Genomic DNA, 25,519 nt, shown 5'->3' with positions numbered 1-25,519 from the left:
CTTGACTACTGAATGCAAGAAGATTGGACACCACATATAGAGAGCTGGGGAAATGCCGGAAGAGTCATAGAAGTTACAAGATGGAAACCTCTGCTGAGCCCTATTTGCTCTATGAGCTCCTCGCCAGTCCAGTCTTTCACCAGTCAATGCAAGATTGTTCCCTCTTAACCTAGCTTTACAAGTCCCAAGTGATGCATCCCCAAGCTTCTCCCCTGGGAAACTGTCTGAGGGAGGGGTCAGGAGCTACTGAGCCAGGAAACAAGCAGGGGAATGAAGACTCTGGGACTCCAAGAGTGAAGCTTCCAAAACTGAAGTCACGTGCAGAGGAAAGAGCCATGGACACTCTCCAGCATGAGGAATGGGTCTGGGATAGTGTCAGAAATCCGTGCAGAAGCTGTAGAGGAGAGAGAGAGAGGAAGGCAGCTGGGAGGTCAGCATGGGAAGACACTGGAGAAGAACCAGCGCAGCCGGAAGGGGGAGAACCAGCCCCCATGTGAAGACAGTGAGGAGCCCATCAACACTAGGAACTGACAGAGGAGATCCCAGCTTAGAAAGATGGGGAAACCCTTGCACCTTCACAGTGCGATTCCCTTCTGGGCTTTCCCTGCTGCCTTAGGCTCCTTCGGTTCCCCAGCATAAACTCTGATTTACTTTAAACCTTGAATAAATGCAAAGAATTGGAAGAGAACAGGTTTGTGGTTTTAACTGGGTAGCAATCAAGTTTCGCGCTCTGTGTTGGGACACCCCTTTTGCTCTGGCTTCTAGGAAAGCCAATGTAAAAACTAAACTATGTCCCTCAGGAATAAACCAGAACGCGCTGCTAGTTTGCATAGTGGGATGGACAAGTCTGTACCTCAAAGCCAAGCCCCCCCGCCATTGCCCCTGCATTTGTGCTTTGTGCCTCCTGTTGCAAATTAGCCCCTGGGAATGAACAGTCCCTTGCCAGATGAGTATTTGTCCCTCTCCTGGTTGCATCTCATGCTAAGCTAGGCATAATATTGCTGCTTCAGCATCTTCCAGCTGCAGTCACAGCACTGTTGTTACTTCCGTTTTAGTGTTATCATTGTTTTCAAACAAAGGGCTTGTGGCCAACATGTATGGAGTAGTTTGATTAGCCCAGTTGTAGGCACAAAAAGCATGGGTTTTTAGCCGTGCTGGGGTGTGGCTTGGTGGGTGGGTCATGCACCCAAATTGCACTGGGCCCAGCTGAATGGTGCCAGCCTTGGACTAGGCTAAGAATGACCAAGTTTCATTTTCTTTGTGACCCAAGTCACGTGCAAATCCAGGTCTTCATAAAAGTGAAAGGCTGGTACCTTAACCCCCTTCCCCACCCCACCCCTCGGTGAGCCACTGCAGCTCGCTTAGTTTCTCTCTCTGCTCAGACACATTTGAACCATCCTAAAACGTTCCCCGGCAAACTCTCAATGGCTGCCTGCCAGAGGTGCGTATGATATACCCATCTGTTAGCTGGTAGGTATGATGTAGACAAAAATAAGCAGCCTAAGGGCACCACCTAGTGAGCAACTCTACAAACATGACCCTACATCCCTAAACTGGTAGAAATAAAACAGGAGGCTGGGTAACTAAGGGCTGGGTATTCAGCAATGCAGGTGGTGTAATCGTCACCTCTTGCTCCTGTTCTTATCTATCATTATTAGTTATTTGTATTGCAGCAATGTTTAGAGGCCCCACCAGAAATCAAAGGTGCCTGGTGCTAGGCACTGTACAACCAGATGCTAAGAGACAGTCCCTGTCCCCAGGAGTTTACAATCTAAATATAGAAAAGACAGACAAAAGGTGGGAGAAAGAAAGTAGTAATTGATGGGTCAGACCCTCCCCTGGTGCAAACTGTCATAGTTCCACGGACTACAATGGAATTATGAGCATTTGCACCTTTGGAGGATCTGTCCCTGTCCATATGAACAATATACCAGGTAGTATCTATCAGTCTGGGTTCTTATACTGGGCCTATCAGCCTTGTGTCTGCACTCCCCTACGTCAATAAGGTCAAGAGGGGGACCAGTCAAACGAGCAGAGAGGTTAATATTTTGATTGTCACAGCATCTTTTACTTTTATTCAAAACATTGTATTGCAATGCCAGGACCATGAGCTTCATTTATAACAATAATCAGACTTCTATAGCACTGTGTGTCCAGAGACCCGAAAGCACTTCACGACGCTGGGCAAGCGGCACGATCACTCCCTACCTCCCCTTTTACAGATGGAGACGCTGACGCGGGTATTATTTGGGCCAACGTGGAACAGTGTTTCGGTGGCAGAGCTGGGGACGAGAACTCAATCACCTGACTCCCAGCCTCAGTCCACAGCTGCCCGGTTCTCACGAGACATGTTTCTACTTCTTTCAAAACACTCGCAAGACTCTTTAGCACTACATACTAGTCCCTATACCAGCCACTAAGGATCTCTAGCTTTTATTCCACATGGAGCCTAAGTTATGCATGTAGCCATATCAGAAGCTCTGGGGACCCATGGGATGGTTGCCTCAAGACTAATGTGATGGGTTTATTATCCATACTGGGCTTGTATTTCTACACTTATATCCAAGATGAGAGGCCACAACACGTCACCGGGGGGTGATCAAAACTCCTCCAATTCTTGAGCATTATTGTAGTTTTATATTGCAGAAAAAGGGTCATATCCCTGCAAAAGGGAAGCCCTCCCACTGTCGCCCCTGTTCCCAGCTGTTGAAACAGCTGACCCAAGCCAGGCTTTCATGGCCTCTGCTACAAGCCTGGCTGCAGTGCTGCCAATTGTTCAATGGTTTCTAATTTTTAAACATCATTTAGTAAATGAAATGCAGATCCTTTTTATTAGTGCCACCCAGCTTATTTTAAAGTGACCCCATGTGTAGGGTGACCGTATGTTCTGTACTGGCCAGGACAATCTTTTTTAAGCTGTCCTGACTTTTTGGTTAAAGTGGGCATTTCTCCCATTTGCTCTTGCCAACTTGATCAGTTTGGGAGTGGAGCAGGCAGGGCTCAAGTGAGCAGTGACAGCCTCGCGTGGCAGGCAGAACTCTAATGAGCAGCAACCCCAGCCTTGAATGGGGGGGGATAGGGGCTCAGGCGATCACCTAGGGCCAGCCCCATAAGGGAGGGAGGCGCTCGGGCCAGCCCCGCATGGTGTCCTGTTTTTCCCTTGGGAAATATGGTCACCCTACCCACGTGGGACATTCGCTCGGCCCATAACAAGATCATCACTGGACACGTTACTAGGAGCCCGTCCCATAACTTTCAGCGCAGCTGCACAGGTGAACCGATGAGACAGAGAGAAGCAAGAAGTCCCTTAAATGGATCCGTGCCCTTTTGACCTGGCAAACTTGAAGAGCTCCATGGCCGACCTGGCGTCTTCCACAGAGGAGTGGCCCTCTCTGCCAGTCTGTAAAACAAAAGAAGGGCCCCAAGAGTGACGTAGTGCAAGCAAAACCAGCCTGGAAAGATCAAGGTCTCCGGATGGACATTCCAGGCTTTACTGAAACAACGCTGCTGACAGTGAGGTGCTCCTCAGCTGTGTATGTCATCTCTGGCTGTGGGATCACAATGGCATCCAGGCACATACACAACCCAAGGGCACTATTATACTGGATTGGCAGGGGTCCTCCTAGCCTCTCTTCCCTTTGCACCAGGTACCTGCCCCCTGAATGGGAATGACACACACGTATCAAGGGGAGAGTAGAATTCATGGTGTCAAGCCGTGGAAAAATCCTGATACTCAGGACTGGGAGGGTCCTCGTTCTGATCATGAGATGGGATAAAGGAGATGAGCCTTAGATGCTGCAGCATTCCCTGCAGGTACTCCACACCCCCCTGAAACACCAACAGACCAGAGTGATTTTACTAGAGGAAAATACAGGGCGGGTGGAGGCGATAGTCAGAAAGTCTCCCAGTAGGAGTCTGTGTGCCCTTTAGTATGCAGAGTGTGGTCTTCTCGCCTGCTGGTCCCAGGGCCTCCCAGCTGCTCACCTTGGAGCCATCAGCTCCACACTTCTATTTTCCATGCTGGTTTCCAGGGAGGTTAATGCTGACTGAACTGTATCATTTCTATAATGATACAATTCCAGGCAGAACCGTTTCCAGGCAGAGATGCCTGAAGAGAAGGTGCCAGGCAGGGATTGCAAAATGGGACTGGCTCTCAGCACGCTCATGCCAGAGCTCAGCGCTCCAGCGTCTCCACCACAATCTGTAGCGAGCACAGAAATGAGCTCCGTGATTAGCACGTCAGCCCCATAATAACTCCTCTGCAGTCCCTAGACTCATTCGACAGCCAGGCCGAGTGACACTGTGATTATTTTATTACTGTGTTTATAAAGGTGCCAGTCAGCGGAGAGTTGGCTGTTGTTTCTGCCAAGAGCAGACATCCTGATGAGGCAGGGCAGGATTCCCTCCAGCTGTCCCCACACGAGCCTGATGCCACCCATGGCACAGTAGACACTTGCCTATGGGGTTGTGACTCCTGGGCCTAATTCCAGGGTCCAGCCTGACAGTTCTCCTAGATGCTCATAAACTCCATTGAGCTCCTCCCCAATATTTAATGCTCTTCTTCAGAGCAGTGGTGCCAAAACATGAACAAGGGGTTCTTTCCACAGCGTTCCTCCGCCCTCAGTGAGATGTGAGCAAAACATTCCCCTCCTTCCCAGCACCATCAGTCCCTGCCCTACGTTCTCCAGCCCTGCACCTCTTCCCCTGCCATGCTTCCCCTCCCTGCTACATCTAGGTGGCTGCCCTACCCAACATCCGTTTTCACAGTGACAGCAGCGGTGGGTGCATTGTCCTGCAGTCTCTGGCAGTGGGGCAGCTTGTGGGGAGTCAGGGGACTGAGTCTCCCCACTCTGTACAGCAGCAGCTTGGCCCCTCTCCTCTCCTGCTCCTGAGTTGCATCCATGGTGCAGGGACTACAGGGGTTCCTCAGGACACGGGAGGGGAGTTCCCCTTGCAGCACTCAGGGGGCTGAACATTGTAATGAACAGAGCTGGCCGAGGCATTTTGAGGCTGGTCAGAAACAATTTGTGGTTGGCTGCCTCCAAAAAGAACCAGTTTCTGCCTGTGACAATCACTGGCCAGTGCCCAGAGCCTGGCTGAGGACTAGGGGGTGTTTTGCAGGCAAAGGAATGTTAGATCCTTCTTCTCCAGCTTAACGCTGCAGCTTGGAGCCTGCCTGTCTATTCCTTTCATTTGTAGTCATTGATTTGCATCAGTTTAACATCAGTTGCATTTTCAAACCCCTGCACAAGGAAAAGGACTAGAAATTGTCGGTTTTAAGTTAAAACCGAGATTCTCCTGCACAGGGCCCAAAGGCAGCTCTGTTAGCCAGGGTCGCCTGCCCCAGCTCATCAGTGCTATTACTTCTCACGAAGAATGTCCCATAGGATCACTTCCAGGGCTTGGGGACAGGAATGCCAAGCAATGATTTGCTTATCCAAAAGGTGGCCATGACCTCCAGTGCAACCCGCAGACTGTTGCTGGGTGTTTTAAGATTTGGTCCAATTCCCACTTACCCCCAGCTTGATTCCTAAACCATCAAGGGCTGTGTCTTGGACATGCCCTGAGCTCCTACAGGCCTGTGGGACTCTCTCTTTCTCTGGGCATTTTCTGCCATCACAGCAGCATCTGGGCCTGGGCCTCATCCACCAAGCTGCACGTGTTCTGATTGAGAGTGGGCCTTTGGCTCAGAGAGATGCGTTTCTCCCACAGTGCCGTGCAAGCGTCAGTGTTATACCAAGGCAGCTGCCAACCAGCTTTCGCTTCTTTTCTGCACTGCCTGGAGAATTCTTCCTGTGCTGCTAACACTCAGCTCTGGGTACATGGAGGCTGAAAGGAGGAACTGGAGTGACCATGCAGGATGCATCCATGGTTCTGTCTCCATTATCCCACATCTGTGAAGTCCCAAGTGCTCCCAGCTCTCATCAACTTCAGTTCCTGACATCCAAGGGAGCGGAGGGCACTCACTGCCTCCCAGGATTGGGCACTTTCTGAGAGGATCTTGCCATTTTCTCTTATCTGCAGACAGTCACGATGTTTAAGTGGCTTGTTTTCATTAGGGAAAGGCTGTTGCTAGGCCACACCAATCCCTCTCATTGGTGAAAATGGTTCCTTGCAACCAATCAGTGGGTCTTTGCAGGAGTTCACACACACTGAAGCGCTAAGCGACTGGCAGATGTGCCTATTCATTTTTAGCTCACACCTATTGCTCCTGCTGGCCAAGCAGGTTATTAAGGCTCCTGTGATTTTAATTTTTAAACTGACTGTAGGTTTTCTGCCTTCAAATTTACAATCCCAAGAGAAACAAGAAGGCAGCCATTCATGTGGCAAAGGCACAGGGATGAGATGCAGGATGCCTGGGTTCTAGCTCTGACTCTGCCACAGACTCCCTTTGTGGCCTTGGCCAAGCCACTTAATCTGTGCCTCTGTTCCCCATCTAGAAAGTGGGATTACAATCCTTTCTTCCTCGGTCTTGTCTAAATAGACAGTAACCTCTTCAGGGAAGGAGCTGCCCTTCACTATGTGTTTGTACCTAACAATGGAACCTCTTGAGCAGGGATGGGCAAACCACAGCCCCCAGGCTGGATCCGGCCCACATGCCATTTTAAACCGGCCCTCGAGCTCCTGCTGGGGAGTGAGGTCTGGGGCTTGCCCCACTCCGGCCGGGGAGCAGAGTTGGGGGCCGCTCCACATGGCTCCCAAAAGCAGTGGCATGGCCCTGCTCCAGCTCCTATATATAGGGGTAGCCAGAGGGCTCCGCTTTGCGTGCTGCCTCTGCCCCAAGCGCTGCCTCCGCAGCTCCCATTGGCCAGGCCGCAGCTCTGTATAGGAGCTGGAGTGGGGACATGGCTGCTGCTTCCAGGAGCCGCTTGAAGTAAGCGCTGCCTGGAGCCTGCAACCCTGAGCCTCTCCCTGTGGCCCAACCTCCTGCCCCAGCCCTGATACCCCTCCCACCCTCTGAACCCCTTGATCCCAGCCCACCCTCCTGCACCCCAAACCCCTCGATCCCAGCCCAGAGCACCCTCCTGCACCCCAAACCCCTTATCCCCAGCCCCACCCTAGAGCCCACACCCCCAACCAGAGCCCTCACCCCCTCCTGCACTCCCGCCATACAATTTCCAGATGTGGCCCCCAGGCCAAAACGTTTGCCCACCCCTGCTTTAGGGACTACTGTAATACAAATACCTCCCATTTCTAGTCTTGGGAATCTGGGGTTACTGCAAGGAAAGGTTCTCTTTGTCCAGCCTTTTAAAGCTAGAACTGTGATAAAAAGAAAAATCACACTGAGCATTGTGAAATACTCCAGATCCTCTCCTCACCATCCCCTACTGAAGGCCCCATACAAATAAAACTTTAACAGCTCCACAAGAGCTAGAGTTTACTGGGGTACATCAGAAAATCCATAGCCCAGAACTTCCATCAGAGGACCACGAGAGCCAGGGAATCAGAGGCAACAGGTCAGTAGTGACAAATCCTGTGAGATGGGTTTCCCAGCTCAGAGTCAGCACTCGTCTCCCTCAGCTGCTGCTTCACCCCCCACCCCCCACACGAATGATCTAGACATCTCGCAAAACAAGCAGAGACCTTGTCCCTGCCCCAGAGAGGGTACAGTTAGACATGCACAATGAGTGAAGGATGCAAACAGACAGAGGCCGTACAAGGGAAAGGAAGCACAAGGGGAGCAATAAAATCATGCAGTTACTCAGCAAGGCTCTGATCCTGCAGCGAGCTCTGCACAGACAGACCCCCGCACCAACCTGCAGCCCCACTGACTCTAACAATGGGCAAGTCCATAGACAAGCGTGCAGGTGTAATAATGGGGCACCGCATAGGAGCAGAGCTCATTGCAGGACGGGGACAGAGGCACATGCATATCTTGATGGTTCCATTAACTTCCCCCACATCCAAGTGCCTGTGGGAAAGGAAAGGCTGCCAGGAATGTACAAAAGGTCAGGGGGACAATCCATTATAGGATTCAAATTGCAAGGTGCCCCTCTACAAAAAAAGGCTTTTAAACAGAATTAAAGGGAAAAAAGCTTAATAAGAAAGATGTGAAAGCAGAGCTCAGCTGGAATTGTCACATGTTGCTCCGGGAATGGCTGTTGCTAGACAGAAGTAAATGTCTTTGTGTCACCTCACCTTCTCTCATTGGTTAAAATTCACTCCAATGACAGGCTTGTCAGTTACCTGCTATTGCAGCTGATTGAAAAGCTAATTTGAGGAAAAAAAATTTATAAGAGCCTTGAGTTCACATTGCTAGGATTCCTGGGCTCCTATTAGTCATTATTCAGGAGTATTTTGATGAAAGCCACTTATTTGCAAACCTTAAAAGTGACACGAAATTTAGCATAATGGATATTCGTCCAGACATTCACTACTTGTCACCCTCTTGCTTAAAAGTGTTCAGTCATCCAATCGGGGAGCAGAAACACCACCATGTGACTTAGGTGATAGAACAATGCAGATAATAGCTATTTGACGCAAACAGTGATTCACTGAAACTTTAGGTGAATATTCACGAACATTCTGAGAAACTCCACGCTAGCTCTTGAATGATTTGCTAAGCAACAAAGGGGCTACATTTGTAATGCTGTTCATAGCAAATACTCCAGCCTGCCATTCTCCTCCATCAGCCAGACTGGGTCCTCGGGAAACCACACCCCTTTCAGCAGCTATAGCGGGATCATCAGTAACAGCCCTCTCGACCCACTAGCCCTGGCGTGATTTTCCTTCTTACCTGGATGCTTTTCTTGAGCAGCTTTTCACAAAGGACCTTGAGGGAGACCCGCCTGGAGTTTCCCAGCCCGCTTTCCTTTCTCAGCAGCCAGTCATTGCATGTGTCAAAGACTCGGTAGCGCCACATGTTTTCTTTCAGTGCTTCAAAGTCATGACGTAAATCGTGGCCAACCACCAGCTTGTGTCTCAGGATCTGTAAAATCTGGAAAAGGTGGCAGAGAAGCACCACTCACACCACAAAAAGGCCCCAAAGGCCAAGAGAAGCATTGACGGTTAAGCCTTAGCTCTGTCATTATAGTCAAAACTTTCCCAAAGGCCAGAGGACTGTTCAGAACTGGGGCTTTGAACTTGTTAGAGACGAGGATAGGTGCAGCATGCACCCGTCTCAAAGCATCGTGCTTGCCAAAGGCTTCTGACATTCTCTGTTTGCCTCACCCAGAAACACATGCATTTAAGTGATATTTTCAGAAGCACTCATCACCCACAATTGGGCCCAGATTACCAAAAAGGGCTCAGCACTCAACAGCACTGAATGAGGGAAAACCCGGGCCCAATTGTGGGTGCTGGGCCCTTTTGAAACTCTGTCCCTCTAGTAGATCTGATACTCACAATTGTAAATCTGAACATCACCCACACTGAGGCATTTTAATGTGCAGCACTTTAGAAATGTTCTTTCAATTCCATTTCTTTAGCGTGTGGTATTTTATCATTATTTCTGCATTACATATTTTGCTTAATGTTTTCCCTTTCTTGTCAGTATCTTATTTAAATGCAGCATCAGTCAGAGGGCCTGTAAGTGCTCATATCCATAAGACTCTGTTTGTAGCTTCCTCTATTCTCAACTCTGGCCTCCACACTACTGGGTGAAAACAATTTCCATGACTAGTGTGGGTCTAGAGTAGTGGTTTTCAACGTGGGATCTGCAGACTATGTCTAAGATTTCCAAAGGGCTTTGCAACTCCATTCAAAACAATTTGAGAGATCCACAATGAAAAAAAAGGTTGAAAATCACTGGTCTAGAGTCTTACTTCAATGTCAACCAGCATTAGGAATGGTCTTTTTGTTCTCTGTTTGTACAGAGCCTAGCACACTAGGATCTTCATCCATGACTAGGGCTCCTAGGTGCTACTAGAATACAAATTTATAATCGTCATCATCAACACATAGGATAAGGATAACCAATCAGATCACAGGTTTGCTCTGTGAGGGAGGATCTCTACTGTTGATAAAAATACCTTGTATGCATTAAACATTGAAAATCAAAATCTTTCCATGAAAAATATCAATCTTTAGCGATGGAAAGTCATTACCGGCTGATGGCAGTCTGGTAACTCACATGCAATGAGTCTGTTGGTATATGACTTGTGGTCTCTGTTCCAGGGTGATCCAAGACTGGAATGTAGGGAGAGGATTTGCAATTGAGGAAGGCTGCTTGCCTAGCCTAGAGTTCTACAGAGTGTTATCAGTCCCTCATCCGCAAAGACAGCACATTCACCGACCTTCGTTTACTGGGAGCATTTTCTTTCACGTGCTCCCTGTTCCTTTGCTCCATTTATCTATTTTTAAATCTCTTTTGGATCAGGATTCCATTTTTAACTGAACTAATGGAAACACGAGCCACCTTGCTGGCAGCTTCGGCAGTGACCCTAGGCAAGTAAATAACCCACAAGTCACTGCCACCAGGATTATTCTCTCATTAGCTTTTCTACAGCAGCGACAAGAGAGTATATGGCAGCCAGCATCAAATCCTGTTGACTTAGTCACTGTACGAACTGGATAAACTGGTTGGTCAGACTCACCACCCCACCAGCTGGGCCCAACCTTTTATAGGTTTCAGTTAGAAAACTCTCTCTAGGGGGGTGCTCAGTGACGCATTGACACATGCACCGGACAACGAATCTAGAGCCATGCCATGGTGCCAGTTCAGGGGCAGAACTCAGAGAGGAATGCCACTCTTTGCCCAACAAAAGGCCAAGTGTTTCATTTGGACAAGGCTGGATTGTGATTCCTCTTACCTGTTCCCGGGCAACCCTGAATGGTGTGGCTCCTTCCATATCCACTGGGCGAACCCCACTCACAGAGGTCCTGAAAGCTGTTATAACACCCTCTGGTTGGACGAATTGGTCATAGACCACGTTGCCATAGTAATCTACAATGCTGCAACGGGCCAATCCATTTTCAGTCCCGAATGGTCCCATGCCCACCATCTCACAGTCCAGGGCCACGATGTCAGAAGTCTCCACCATCTTCAGCCTGGTTTAAAGATTACACGTGCAATAAATGTAAGCAGACTGGGTGTGGATGTGTGTGTGTGTTACAGTAAGCGTGAGAAAGCGTGAATGTGCTTCAATCCCTTAGACAACACCCAAGACATTGCAGGAGCTCTTTGTAAAACCAGAGTGATGGTTCCACACCCCTCTAGAATCACATGCAGCAAAAATCATCATTTCATTCTGCCAGAAAGACCCCGTCTCTCCCCCAGGTCAGAAACACCAGCACTTTTCAGACAAGACACTCCTCACGATATAACCCTTTTTCAGCAGCAAGGTACTGTCTGAGGGAGAATCTTTTTCTATTGCGTTCATTTGGGGTGACATTATCCCCACCACCCACACAGTTGCAGCACATTCCCTGACCCCCATGCAGATCATTTATATCAGTGGATCCCAAACTGTGAGGGATGCCCCCCAAAGGGGTGCAGAGGAATGTTCGGGGGGGGGGAAGGGGGAGACACATGGCAGGACCCGGGCCAATGCCATAAGGGGCAGGGAGGAAGCGCCACCCAGCCCTGCTCCGCCCACAGCCACAGCTCCCCTCTGCCCAAAGCCCACCTCCGACCCCTGCTCTGCTCCCAGCCCTGCCTTCATTCCCTCTCGAAGCAGAGCTGGCCTGGGCATGTAGTCCCAGTTCCTCCCCCATCCCCAGTTCAGCCCCCTCTCTCACCACCAGCAGTTGGTCCAACAACAGACATTACCTCACCCACCTTGTCTCCAACGTCCTGAGACCAACACAGCTACACCGCCACTGCCAACGCACTAATCCCGGTGTAACCCTGCATCAGCCCATCCCAGCCTGTGGAGGGTGCCTCAGCTTTGCAGGGGAGCAGAGGAGGGTGGAGATTGAGTGAGGGAAAGAATGGCAGGCCAGAGGCAGCCCGCTGCCATCAGGAGGGAGGGGATTTGGCACCATGGGAATGCTGCAGGATTTCAGAGAAAGGCTGCAGGGTGCCATCACTCACCTAGCAGGCCTTGTGCCCCTAACAGGCTGCTCACGCTGCCCACTCCCCCACTATAACGCACTGTGACGTCCCTCCACCGCTTTCTCTTATGGACAGACCTTACACAGCCTCCTTCCCTCCTAAATTAGTTGTATTATAGTAGCACCGAGGAGCCCTAGTCATGAGGGCCCCATTGCGCTAGGCTCTGTACACAGAACAAAAAGACAGTCCTTAATGCTGGCTGCCCTTGAAATCCCATCCACATGAAAAATGGCCCTGCTGTCCTGGAGTTGAGCAGTGTCCCATGACCTCTCAGAGCAGCTGGGAGTCTGGGCACAGCTTAGTTCTAACCAATGCATGTTTAGTATTTTTACGGTAAGCAAAGTTTCTGCTTAAAAAAAGAGTTAAATATATGCAATCCGGATAGGAACAAATGCAAAACAGCCCCCACCTGTGAGAGTCAATGCAGCCAGTCTCCCAGGAAACAAAGGTTTCAATCAGCTAAAGTGTCAGACACACTTGCTTCTAGTTGACTCCTTCCCACTCCACTACTCTGCTGCACTGCAGACACTGGTTGCTTGGGGATTTTTACAAGAGCAAAGATCTTACAGGTTAGAAATGGGAACACCCTGTTAGCTGATCTTATCTATACCCAAGCAGGGGCCAGGGCAGAATTATTTGCCACAGGCGGTTCCCCAGGGTGTTGTTCAGTTCAGACAACAACCTTGTGAGTGGAGCATTCAAGAGACCAGCAGATTGTTTATTGACCTTGTACAAACAGAGGGAGACACGCTGCCTGCCCCAAGGAGTTTATAACCTAGCACAGGGCCAGCCTTATCTATGCTACTTTAAGCATTGTTGACAGCTCTCTCAATTATTGGTACTTAAAGCTCCAGCTCCTGGAAGCAAGTGAGTATGTGAAAATCTCAGCTTTCACTACAAAAAGTTACTAGCCTTCCTGGTTGTGGAGAAGGGTCTCATTTTTAAGCCTAAGCACTCCCTGAAGGCTCAGAACCACAAGGCAAACAAAAATAACCCCAATTAAAAAAAAAGTGTAACAATTTTTAAGCCAATTCCATGATCTGGGGGTCCCGACTCCTGGTTTTTGGACTTTGGAGGCTGTCAGTGCCACCGATGAGCTAATACGCTCTAGCTCGGGCCAGCACAGAGGATCGTTATCTCAAAGTGAAGCACGTCATGCTGGCACCTTTTATCTGTGTGCTGGGCCTCCTTATTGAAAGAGGGAAGCACAGCTGCAAGCCTCACTGTAGAGCTCCATGGGGTGCTGGCCATGACTCTTAAATCTCCCCCAATTGAAACTCTGCTATCTGCTGCCAGATGAATTAGAGACCCTGTAGTTTCCCAGAGAATCTCTCTCTTCCAGCCCTGGTCTAATTATACCCAGGTGGAGCCAAGAGCAAGTTGCTAGGGAGACCATGTGCTCGCCAAGTTGTTACCTGGCTACCTGCCTGCACTCTCTCCTGCAGCAGCTACTCTCTGCCTGCAATCTCTCTCTCACGCACACAGTGACCCTGTGAGCCGCATAAGCAAACAGTTTGGGTGAGATCCTGGCCTCCTCCCGTTGACTTCAATGGGGCCAGGACTTCACAGGTAGTCACTTTCTTCAGAAGATTGAACTCTTTTCTGCTTTACTCACAAGATAACGCAATTTCCAATCAGCCTATTTTCCCCACTGCATCTGTTGTACCCCCCATACTGCCTCCTCCCCAACCTCATTTATTGTGCATTTGCACTTTCCCTCCTTGTAGCAAATAGGTTGCAATTAGCACTGGGGAGGTGAAATCAGAACAGGTTTCAAGCTAAATCCTCTCCACTGTCCCTCGTGGAAAAGAACCCAAATATAAGTGATGAGCAAATCACTGAGTTTCAAACTAGCTGCATCTCTCCTGCATGCACCTGGGTGATAACGTGACCCCTTTTAGTGCATCAGCAGGACAGCCTGTTGGTTGACGCTCCTAACACCCTTGGAGCCCTGTGGTTAATGGTCATTGATTTAACTGACACACTAAACTTCCACATCAAACCAAAGCCAGACACCTACTCAGCGTATTAATGTTGGCAACAGTGGTTACCTTAGCATGCCAAAAAACATTGAAACTGAAGTTTGAGTTAACAGATTTTAAAGGAAAACTGCAATGGCGCATAAAATATTTGCCATCCCCATGATGTAATGTAAAACATAGTTAAATCACAAGGATGTCTTTAAAACATCCTAGCTGCTTATTAAAAAGCAAAATAATAGAGGTAGCAGCACCAGCTCAAGGCTAGTGACCTGTACTGAGAAAGGAACACAAGAACCACAGCCAGAGCTAGAAAGGGCTGCAGATCTTCACAGCTCTTTTTAGACAAATTCTGTAACATTTTCAAGGGTTTTCTGAGTCTCCAGGCTCCCTCTGAATCTTCTGTAGCCAGAGAAGAAAAGGTGGAGGTCAGTGCAAGGTGCATGGCACTGCAGTTCAGATCTTTCTGTCTTGAGAGATCTGTGTTGTAGGGATTTTTAAGGCATGTAACACCATGTGCCAGGCAAAGTACTCCAAAAAATGTCTGAAAGTAGCCCTCTTTTTCCTGATGCTGAGTTGTCTGCAGACAGTTTGGTAAATATATTCATTCTAGTCTGTCATGTTACAGATGATTTCAGTTTGTGAATAACCTGCTGTAGGCTATTTCTTTCAACTCTCTCTGATTAGTCACAATTAGTGATGGGTAACTGGTCACCTTAATCATATGGCAGTGTTTGCACTCCCTGATTGGAGCAAGCACTTCTGCTTGAAGAGTGAATTCTTGTATTGACACACACATCCCTTTGTTGATGTGCAAACACAGGTATTTGCACAAAGAGGAGCGTTTCTGTGAACAAATCTATTTGCACAAGTGTTTGTGGCAAACCACTGTTCAGATAGTCACAAATCCTGTTTTGCAACATTACTGCCCCCCCTCATTATTGTTTTTCATAGTGGAATTATCATTTTGAAAGCATCCCCCAGGACTCATAACAGTTCCCAATTCATATAAATAGAGATCTTGAAATATTTGCAGGTTTTTTATAGCTGAAGCACTGAGCCTGCCTGGTTCACCTACCATATTCTGATTTAAGTTCAGTTTTCTGCACTAATCTAATGCTGTCATCAAAATGACTTCAGTTTTCCTTTAAGCAAAGCATTTTTCTGGTAGATGGGAAGGGCAGGCAAAGATGCAGCTTCGTTCAGAACACCATAGTGTATTTTAAATAAAATTATCCTACCAAATATGTATGACTCACATAATGATTAGCTTTGGGAAAATAAGGCTGAGCAAGCCTCCTTCCCCTTGCAAAACTCACCTCATTCTTACATGTGATCAAGGCAGTTTGTTTTGTTTTATGAGCATCAGTGGCTGTGATTCTGGCAAGATGCTCCTTCTCTTTAAAGCACAGGTGTGATTTGTGAAAGCCAGCTTCAGTCTGCAAGGTGAAGGCTGCCAGGCTAGGGTTTGGGAAGCACTTCCTCCCAGAATAGGTGTGGAGTCTCTTTAAACACCTTTTATTGGTTTGTCTTGTCCTTGAGGTAGAACAGCTGAAAATACTTAGCACTAACTGGGCCCTCATCTTCAGAATACGCAATAGCTCAGAAACAGGAGGCCACTAGACATTGCAAAGGCTGGGATATTTCTACTACAGATGCTCCCCAGGTGACGCACACCCGACTTACGGAAATCCGCACTTATAGAAAAAGGGTTTGGGGGTTTTTTTTGTGTAATTGTCAGAGATACGTTCCCAACTTATGCAAAATTCAACTTATGCAAGGCGTTCCGGAATGGAACACTCGCGTAAGTAAGGGAGCGTCTGTAATACACTCACACGCCTGTAGCTCGGGGGTGAAGTTGTCACACCACACCAGGGAGTGGAAAGCCATAGTAAACAGAGGAAAGTGTGATTGTAAAACCAGGCACTGGCAGGTGTAGGATCTGAACCTAAATTGATTCATTTGTTCTGACCCGACTCAATTTCAGGGTGCCAGTGTTCCTTTAACAATCAGAAGCACCAAGCTTTAGATATCAACATCTTTAACTAAGAGGAGTCACTACTGCTGCTTCTCAGTAATTGAGAAGTACCAGATATAGGTCAACCTTCCCTATTGTGGCCCAATCGGAAGATCCTTCAACAGCTGATACTACTGCTCACGGTCTCTCTCTCTCCCTCCCCCTTGTAATATCTGAGTCAGAGGAACATACCAGGAACTAATTGAGTTGCATCTTTTAGGGCTGTGGCCAAGAAACTGGTGGGCAATGGGATCCTCTCCCAAGAAAGCTTTAGAAAATACATTTATTTAGTGTATTCTTACCTTCTAAAGGGGGGAAATCCATTGTAAAGTTGTCTTGAGGATAGGATCAGGTCCGAGGTGTTTGGGATGGGGCATACACCAAGCAGCACTCAGAGCAGATGAGCTCAGAGGCAGGGAATTCCCTCCGCAGAGACCCACCTTTGAATAGCATTTTAAATTAAGGTTTCTATTGCTTTGGTCCCTACATAGAAAGTGACTTGTTTTAACAGAACTGTTTGCAGTCAGTTTTTACATTCTATGCACATCAGTGCCTGGATTGGTGACTGTCAAAATGCTCTGAAATCCCACTCCTTACCCCAGCCTGCCCCAATCAAGACAAACACAAGTTTTCACCAGCAAGTTTCAGTTTGACAAATATATTATATAAATATTTCATTTTAAACCTCTAGCATCAAACTACACACTTTTCACTCTTTCTAGAGAGAGATACAGAGTTGAGACTCTGGGTTTTGTTTGTTCACCACAACCCTGGTGCCCGGAACAGGGAGCTCCTCCCTTAAGAGGCTACGGAGTTGATTCTGAATTTCCTGCTGTTTTATAGTTTCAGTGGGACCACTTCAAACCATCAAGGTGTGAACTGAATGAGGGAAAACTCACACTGTCTCTCAGCCTGTGAGACTGCACGTCAGGAAGACCATATTGCAGCACTTTCATTGGGAGCATCCTCAAAACCAAGGCTAGAATCTTTTTTTCCCTACGGGTCAGCGTAGACTGGGGACAAGCATTAAACTGGCAGGAAGACCCCACAGCTAGACCATCTGCCTTCTCCTTGGCCTGTTACTACAGAAAGTATATACAGGCACGCTTCTCTTCAAACACACCATCGCTGAGCAGAAAGGAGTGTGATCCGAGGCAAGGTGGCTGGTTCCCACCCTATATATTCACACTGCCCCAGAAGGAGACAAAATCAGTGACTGAAGAACAAAGGAAGCCATCACCCACGGAGCAATATACCAGAGCTGAATGGTTAAAAGGTACATAAGACATTTGGTCATCCTGGTACCCCTTCCTCCTCCCACAAATTCTATCTCCCCCAAAACAATGAAACATTTGGGAGGAGGAGAACAAAAGTCAAGTTCTCTTAGCATAGTGCAGTCAACACCATGGTTGTCACTGGCTCCCACAGGCTATGGTATGAACTGGCCGTAGGACATTGCATATAGACAGACCTTTCTGACTGGCAATGCCTCAATAAAAGCCAGTTAAATACACAACTCCGGCTTATTTCTATGGGTGAGTTTCATCTGTAACAGCGATAGGGCACCAGGCAGAGCAGTTCCACAATCATTGCACTTGGAGATAGTTAAAGTTACTCAGCCTTGCGCATAACACAACCACCTGAGGCAGATTAGAATGGAGGTAAATGCACTGCCTTGGATTTCCAGATGGTTAATTCGGAGTCCCCACCAGGGAGACTAGTTCTAGCTCTGCCAGAGAAACATTTAGCCTTTTAAACCGTACCACTGATTGCGATCACAGAAATCAGCTTTGAAGCATTTCTCACTCCTTTGATCCTGTCACTCAACCCATGAAGAGGCGGTGATGCAGGCTCAAAGCTCAGTGGTATGCATACAAAGGTCATATAAAACTTAAAAACATAGGCACATGAAGGAAGGTTGGGGCAGAGGGGAGTGCATGTCACATTTCTATACAGCAGCATGGCGTTAACCTTTGTTAGAACCTGCTGGGTGGCTATCCCACTGCATCATTTCAAAGTGCAGTGGCCCATTAACTCAGAACCAAAATTGATTAGCAGGCAGGGTCAGCCCTGCCCTGCATGGTCCCAGCTCTGCCTGATGTACATATACTGCAAGGAGTGGAACATTTCCCCCAGGAAAGGGGAGTTTGCAGCTTCCCCCAGCCATGGGAGGACATAAGAAGAGCTTCCCCTCTCCCAGCTCCAAATCTATGAGATGCCCACTAGCCAAGGAAGATCCCAAATACAGACCCCAGGGGCAGTGCACACAGACTGTGGTGGAGCCCCATAAGCTCTCTGAATTTAAAGAGTTTCAAACAGAGCAGAAGGATGGTCTGAGCACACCAGGTGGGACAAGACAACATTGCAATCACACATCCAGCCTGTTAAAGTGCAGCAGGACATAAGGGGCAGCCTAGAGAAATAATCCTTGTATCTGCCCGGGGGGGGTTACATCTGATATAACCAGCACAGGAGCATGGGTGGCGAGTACTGAAAGGAGCCAGGCATGTCACAGATTTGAATCCAGGAGCCACAAGCTGTGCAAAGAGGGGGCCCAAGTCTGCTTTCCGTCAAGTCAAACCCACTGCGGAGCTGCCTAAAAAGCAGGACATTGCATTTCATCCTGACCTGGATCTCAGGGCCCCATTAGTCGTTGCTTTGTAGCCCCGGGTAAGTGACATCAGGCCTGTGCGCTAATGGGGAGTCAGGCAGCCCATGCCACTGCTGGCCCAGGAGTCTGGGGAGCACAAAAATGGTTTAGCGCCACCTTTGTCTCCTTCCAGTCTGGCACTTGGGACTGAAATGGAACAACTGAGAATTAGGGCCTCATGGGCCTGAGCCCAAACATCTGCACAGCTGTTTTCTAGCCCCCTGGGCCTGAGCAGGCTGACACGGGCCAGCCAGCCGGGTTTTACTGCAGTGTAGAAACACCTCGTGTCGTCTCTGGGAGCTCCCACAGCCCAGCAACATCAGCCACATTTTGACCCTGACATTGAGAAACAAGTGTAATCACATTTCCTTTGCCTTAGGTCTAAGGGCCTTTTGGCAGGGCTCTAAAGAGATAAACAGCTGCCTGCAACCTTCCAGGCAAACTAATCTGTGGTGGGAATTAGGGAGCAAAGTCCCAGAACTTCTCTTTAGTCAACAGCACTCCATGCCATTGGCGGGTCTGCACCTGCTGCCCTCCTACCCCTCCCTCTTGCTGTATCTACTACCCAGCCAGACTCCCCACATCATGCTTTGCAGTGTAATTGATGGCCGCCAGGGCACCAATACGGGCTCCAGAGCAGCCAAAGAAAGGCAGAGGTGTGCTTCACATTTCATCTTAGTCCTCTCCAGTGTTCAAACAGAGGAAGGGCATTATAGGGCACTGGCAGGTGAGAAGGAGGGGTTAATTTCCCTCTCTTACTACACTCAAGTTAATGAAACTGAAAGTCTTATTTTCTCATCCTACATTTGCTTTGTGTCCAGCTTGGGCCACACAGTTGGATTGATCAGTGTTGTTTTCAGGCTCTCATGCACAACCACCAAGCTGCAATGTTGGGGGAGCAAACCCTGAGGGGGAAAAAGATTAAACAGGAGTGAACAGCTGTTCTCAGTTTTAAAGCTAAAGGCGTGAAAATCTCTCTACTGGGAGGAGAAACCCTCAAGGAGAAGATGGAGACTGAGCCTTTCATTTGCAGTCTATATTCAGGTCCTTAGGCCAGTACTGGTCCTCCATGTAGTGGTCACTGTCTGTGCAGCTGTCCGTAGGAGTGCGAGGGGGGCTGGAGGGCTGGCTGCTGGCAAGCTCCTGCTCCCACTGCACCTCCACCAGTCTGTAAAGCTCCATGGAAGTCCGAGCATCCTCCACCGACGAGTGTCCCTTCTGGCCAACCTGAGGGCAAAGAGAAAAGGCCACGCTAGAGCGGAGGGCTAGTGAAGGCTCCAGAGCCAAACTCCCAACAAAACTTGCTGTTGCTCCAGGGGATAAACGGCGTTTGAATCAGTTTCTATTGGGCTTCGAACACACCAAGGCCTCCATCTTGCCATCAAATCCACGCATCAGTCTGTTGGAAGTAATTTCTGGGGCCTCCCCCATCACCACAGTATCTGTGGCCCAGAGGTATTGAAGTCAAGGGCAGCTAGATGCCTAAATACCTCTGAGCATTTGGGCCTGAACACTTCAAAATCTTTAATGGATTTACCCTCCCACCTCGGTGGTGCAGGGCAGTACTATCACCCCCTTTGTACAGATGGGGAACAGAGGTTCACAGAGACTAAATGACTTGCCCAAGGTTACATAAGAAGTCTGTGATGAAGCAGTGACTTGAACCCAGGTCTCTCACATCCCAGCTTGTACCCTAACCACTAGACCATCCTGCCTCTCACATGCAGACTCTTATGCCCACATGGTCTCCCATTGGGTCTGCCCACACAGATCCAATTGCAGCCTTAGCCATCTCAGCAGTGAAGGGGTTAAGAACTCCCCAGATCCTACTTTCCATTCCCAGAAGGCCCCTTACCTGAATCTTTTTGTGGAGCAGCTGCCTTGCCAGGCTCTTGAGAGAGGCACTGACTTTCACAGGGAGTCCTGCTTTCCGGTTCAGCAAAGGGATTCGACTGGTGTCTCGAGTCCGGCTTCTGGGGTGAAAATATTTCAGGGCTCGGAAGTCATTGTGGATGGCGTGTCCCACCACAATCTTGTCTTTCAAGATCTTCAGGATCTGGAAGTGTCAGAGGTGGTTAGTTGGGCATCACAGCAGGAGTAAGAGGGATTTAGAAGTCCTTCCTTGCACTGATTTTGGTTTCTCCCGCTCTATCGAACCCCACAACTAGTCAGACCTCTCTCTGATGTCACAGAACAGAACTGCCCAGTGATAGCTATCCAATCACAATCAAGGAAGAAGCAGGGCTACATTTCCCAGAGAAGACTAGTTCCAAAGCATCCTCTGGTTTCAAGGCAGGCTGGAAATTTGGGGAAGGGGGAGAAAAGTTGGGGGAAAAGACACACAGAAATACAGAATCTCTCACCTCAAAGCTGACACACAGCAAGCCAGCTTCAGAGCAAGTATCAGAAACTAGGAGTTCCTGACTCCTGGTCCTACGTTCATGTCTCTAGACCAGGAGTCGGCAAGTGGCTCGCCAGGGTAAGCACCCTGGCAGGCCGGGCCAGTTCGTTTACGTGCCACCTCCGCAGGTTCGTCCGATCACAGCTCCCACTGGCCGCGGCTCGCCACTCCAGGCCGATGGGGGCGTCGGGAAGCGACACGGGACAAGGGATTTGCTGGCCGCCGCTTCCTGCGGCCCCCATTGGCCTGGGGACGGTGAATCGCGGCCAGTGGGAGCCACAATCGGCAGAACCCGCAGATGCAGCAGGTAAACAAACCGGCCCGGCCAAAGGTTGCGGATCCCTGCTCTTAGATCATGCTGCTTTTCTAATATCTCCTGGGAAAGCCTGGAAGGAGAAGGGGGGGCAGGTGACAGACTCTGGCTGTTCTAACAGCGACAGCAGAGCAGTGCATAGACAGCTGCCCAAAGAGGGGATAAAATCTAGCCCTTGTTCAGACTGTACAGATACACACACCACACCTCTAGTTTACCTCTCTCTGTGCAGCACTGAACGGGGTAGCCTTCTGCATGTGTTGCTTGGTGATCCCACTCCAGCGAGTCCTGTAGTCCATGATGGGAAGCTCTGGCCGGATATATTTGTCATAAATTACATCTCCATTGTAGTTCACCACCGTGCATCGCGCCAGCTCACTCAGCTTCCCGCCAGGGCCTGTGCCCACCATCTCACAATCAATGGCCACGCACTTCCCAGGTCTCTGCAGTGAGTGGGACAAGGAAGCTCTGCCTGAGTTGGAACTGCCAGGCAAAGGTAACCTGCTCTCTGAGTCCAGGGAAAGTGAAAGGGAGCATTGCCCAGCTGTGTCCTCCGGAGGGACTGGCAGAGACTGCAACAGAGCCCGCTTGGGCTTTGGGAGCTTTACATGGACTTTTCCCACAGACTGATTATTCACGAGAGATACATCCTCACTGGCTAGCTGGACACATCTGCTGGCTTCTCTGTTTAACAAGCCCTCTTTGGATGGCGTGAATGCCATTGGCTCAGTCCTGTGTCCCAATTTGGGTCTCAACAGCCCCCTCTGCTCCAGCAGAGTCCTGCGCTCCATAAACCGCTGGTGCCTCCGGCTTTTCTTTTTATTCTGGCTCTGCAGCAAGCCACGATCTTCCACATCTGCTCTGCGAGCCAGGTGGGCTTTGGGGCGAGGACAGCACAGATCCCATCTGGAGTTGGAGCACCCGAGAAACCAGCCATCGGCCCCCTTCTGCCTCCCCTCACAGGCCTTCACTGTGCTCACAACACCTGGCGTTAAACCCTGGCCAGAAGACATCCTGCCAAAGATACCCACAACGCGGGGTTAGTCAGTGCCTGGTAAGTAGAGATGTTCCTCGCCTGGATTTGAGAGGGATTATCCCATTCCCACTGGTGAGTGGAGATAGCACATGACGTGCCCGCCTGGGGTTTATCACATGCAGTCCTGTTGTAGTCCCAGGATATTAGCGAGACAAGGTAGGTGAGGTAATATCTTTTAATGGACCAACCTCTGTGGGTGACAGCGATAAGCTTACGAGCTCCGCAGAGCTCTCCTCCAGGTCACGGGGTTTACCAGAGCTGGTCACTCAGTCAGGCCTTGTTAGGACAGGGCGGGGCGGGGCCCGTGGTTCAGAGCGCAGACAGAGCCTGCAGCAGCCATAACGCGGGCCTGGGGGGCGCCAGCATCACCCCAGGCCTAGTGGAGTGATACGGCCACAAGAGGGGGAGGGGGAGGGGAGAAGTTAGCACGACCATGGCTGGCGCTTATCCCAATCCTACTAGTTTGGCTCTGCGGTGCCAGCTCCACCCTGGGCAGGGGCCTGGGACGGAAGGACTAAAATAGGAACAGCAGGAGAGATCATGTGCTTACAAGCCCCGCTGCCCCCTATCTGGGTCCCCCTCCCTCCTGGGAGCCCCCCGTCCCCGGCCGGACCCCCGCATCTCTTACCCAGCGAGCCGGCTCCCCACACGTGGCTTTCCCGGAAGCGGCTGCTGCAATGGCTCCCACATGCCCGGGCAAGTCCTGCCGCCACGCTCCGCCCCCCCGCCGCCTATTGGCTCAGCGGGCACGGGGCGGGATGCGATTTGCATGAAGGGGCGGGGCCGGCCTATTTGCTCCTGTCTAAGCTGTTTCCCCGCTCGCGCGTGGGGCAGGTTCCCCGAGCGTCCTTCCCCGGGGCGTCCGGGCGCCTGTCTCGGGCAAGGGCTCCAGCTGGATCGGAGCGATCGGGACCAGGCAGCGCCTTGGGCCTGGGGTCCCTGCCCACCTGCGGGCAAGGTCCTGGCCGGGAAAGGGGTGGGTGGCCGGGTTATAGTGCCCCACACACTCTCCTGCACCTCTGCAGGGAATATGAGAGACCTCGATTCCCCGGGGATCTGCTGCAAGTTCTCCCACGCGCAGCAGCCTGGGCCCGTTGCCCCTTGGGGAGCACTGATTTTAGGGCTCTCATTTATCCTTGTGGCATAGTGAAGCTGTGGGGAGAGCAGAAAGCAGATGTTTTATCCCAGCAGAGGCATGATGCTCAGGGTGAATTGTATTACTGTACTATTCCCAAGTGTTGCAGTAACACCCAGAACCGTGGCTGTTATAGTCTAGGTAGGGTGCTGCACTGCCTCTGAAGGAAAAAAAACTGGGCTCCTTGGGGTTAATCGTGAGCCCATAAAACTGGACAACTGGCAGCATGTACTGAGCCCCCTCACAGAATTCCCAGGACAGCCACCTCAAAAAATGGATGATCCCAGGAAAACCTGGACAGGTGGCAATCCTAGTGCTTGCTGCACAAACACAGAATAAAATGTGGGACTCTGGCGCAAAGAGCTTGCACTTTTGTCTACATGAGATAAGATTAATGTGGATTTAAACTGATACCGTTCTACTGGTGTAACACACACACATGCAAACTCTTAGTTCAGTAGTCCAGCACATTTTTCAATCTGGTTTATGTCACTTGGACAGGAGTTTAAGTTGAACTAAAAAAGCCACTCTTATGCTGGAATAAGAGTATGACATATAAGGATATAATCATAAGAATAACAGGAAGGTTATATTGGTATAACTATATCATTTTAACTACACCAGTATAATTATACCAGTGTAAATGGTCAAACTCCCTTGTGTAGACAAGCCCATTCTGCTCTATTTTGTTTTTATTCTGTGCCCATCACCATGGGATTTGGGTTCCTGGTGGCATCTCCTTCAGAAAGAGACCTAGAGATCACCTAAAATGAATGCAGACCTTAGTCTCGCCTGTGTGGACTGGACCAAACCTTGTTCTAGCAGCTGCCCCAAGGTAGCCACATTCCTAGAGTATATGGGGCCTTAGTCATTTCATCCTGCCCTGCATACTGAGCGCTGCTCAGGACTGTTGGACGTTCACTGTCCACGTGGTACACTGGGGCCTGTTCCTTTGGAGCAAGCTGGTTTCGTGTTTCAGGAGAATGCTGGCCTGCTCCGAAAGCTCTGGACAGTGGACAGTGAACGTCACTCTCATATTTGTCAATAGGGCTGGTATCTGTTCTAACATGTGGTAGGCCCATGGGAGTCACAGGCAGGTCCAAGCCAGTAGCTTGCATCATTTATTTTGTAATACAATTCAAGACAATGATCTTTTACTGGTACGACAAGCTATAACAAGTGTCACCAAGTGTTTACAGGGACAGAAACATCTATGGGTCACTGAGACTGTGAGTGCTTTCTCCACCTTGTCACCATGTGGGTGGATTTCACGGATACCCCAGATTTCATTTCACATCCAGCTTTTCTGATTGTTTTATCATTTCTCCTCTCATTCGTTTGGCCTTTTATGTACTTATGCAGTGATCTTTCATGCCCAGGAGAGGGCGCTTCATCAAACTCCTTTCCTTCATCTGTTTCTTCCTCTGCTGGCTCATTTCTGTCCCCAGAAAAGGTCGACTCAGAGTCACAAGCAGGTTCTTGTCTTTGCAGGGATTCTGCTTTTCTACTCTACTTATGGTGGCTGAGCTGAATGAGATGAATTTACTCCAGTGGTAACAAAGAACTGAACTTTCACCACAGGGAAGGACTTTAGGCATCAAAGGACTATAATGAAACCAAGCACAGAGAATGGGTCATGCTAATCGTATTAGCCTTTGGCTGCTAGCCATGGGGGGGGTGTCAGATGCTCATTGGTATGCACTCAACAGGCCACTCAAATCCCACTGTTGCATTAAACACAGTACACAGGTAATTTAGAACTCCTTTAACTAGGCATAGATGTTTTCTCCTGCACTCACCTAACTGACTGTCTCAGGCCACATGAGAGGATTCGACAGGCTGTTGAATTGGGCCCACAATATTGCTGCATTGGTTTGTCAGGATTGAAATAGTGGGGAAACTGTGGGTTGGGGTTGAGGGGTGGTGGTGGAGGAGAGGGTGTGTGTATGTGTGGTGGCGATGGGAGTAGCAGGGGGTGCTGCAGGTCAGGACT

At 49.5% G+C, this 25,519-nt stretch overlaps 2 protein-coding genes across 8 annotated transcripts; both read right to left on the bottom strand.

Moving 5' to 3' along the window:
- Window positions 1-1,969: 1,969 nt before the first annotated feature.
- ISG20 (interferon stimulated exonuclease gene 20) lies at window positions 1,970-16,398 on the bottom strand. Of its 6 annotated transcripts, none has more exons than XM_044980396.1 (4): window positions 14,047-14,261; window positions 10,752-10,989; window positions 8,738-8,938; window positions 1,970-3,400 (listed from the first exon to the last, which is right to left on the bottom strand). In XM_044980396.1, the coding sequence occupies exons 1-4, from the start codon at window positions 14,064-14,066 to the stop codon at window positions 3,308-3,310; spliced, it is 552 nt and encodes a 183-aa protein (XP_044836331.1). In that variant the 5' UTR covers window positions 14,067-14,261; the 3' UTR covers window positions 1,970-3,307. The 6 variants fall into 6 exon arrangements, with proteins under 6 accessions (XP_044836331.1, XP_044836330.1, XP_044836326.1 ...); XM_044980395.1 differs by lacking the exons at window positions 1,970-3,400; window positions 14,047-14,261 and adding exons at window positions 4,545-6,018; window positions 16,294-16,398; XM_044980391.1 differs by lacking the exon at window positions 1,970-3,400 and adding an exon at window positions 4,545-6,018 and having other exon boundaries at window positions 14,047-14,273.
- A 316-nt stretch (window positions 16,399-16,714) lies between these two features.
- On the bottom strand, window positions 16,715-23,112 carry AEN (apoptosis enhancing nuclease). Of its 2 annotated transcripts, none has more exons than XM_044980389.1 (4): window positions 23,020-23,112; window positions 21,574-22,369; window positions 20,497-20,697; window positions 16,715-19,868 (listed from the first exon to the last, which is right to left on the bottom strand). In XM_044980389.1, exons 1-4 carry the CDS (start codon window positions 23,079-23,081, stop codon window positions 19,665-19,667), a joined length of 1,263 nt encoding a protein of 420 aa, XP_044836324.1. In that variant the 5' UTR covers window positions 23,082-23,112; the 3' UTR covers window positions 16,715-19,664. The 2 variants fall into 2 exon arrangements, with proteins under 2 accessions (XP_044836324.1, XP_044836325.1); XM_044980390.1 differs by having other exon boundaries at window positions 16,718-19,868; window positions 21,574-21,798; window positions 23,020-23,101.
- Between the last annotated feature and the right edge of the window lie 2,407 nt (window positions 23,113-25,519).

Source organism: Mauremys mutica, chromosome 11 (assembly GCF_020497125.1).
Source record: "Mauremys mutica isolate MM-2020 ecotype Southern chromosome 11, ASM2049712v1, whole genome shotgun sequence".
Classification (NCBI taxonomy): Eukaryota; Metazoa; Chordata; order Testudines; family Geoemydidae; genus Mauremys; species Mauremys mutica.
Note: the sequence above shows the minus strand (reverse complement) of the source record. Positions and strands in the feature narration are given on the sequence as shown.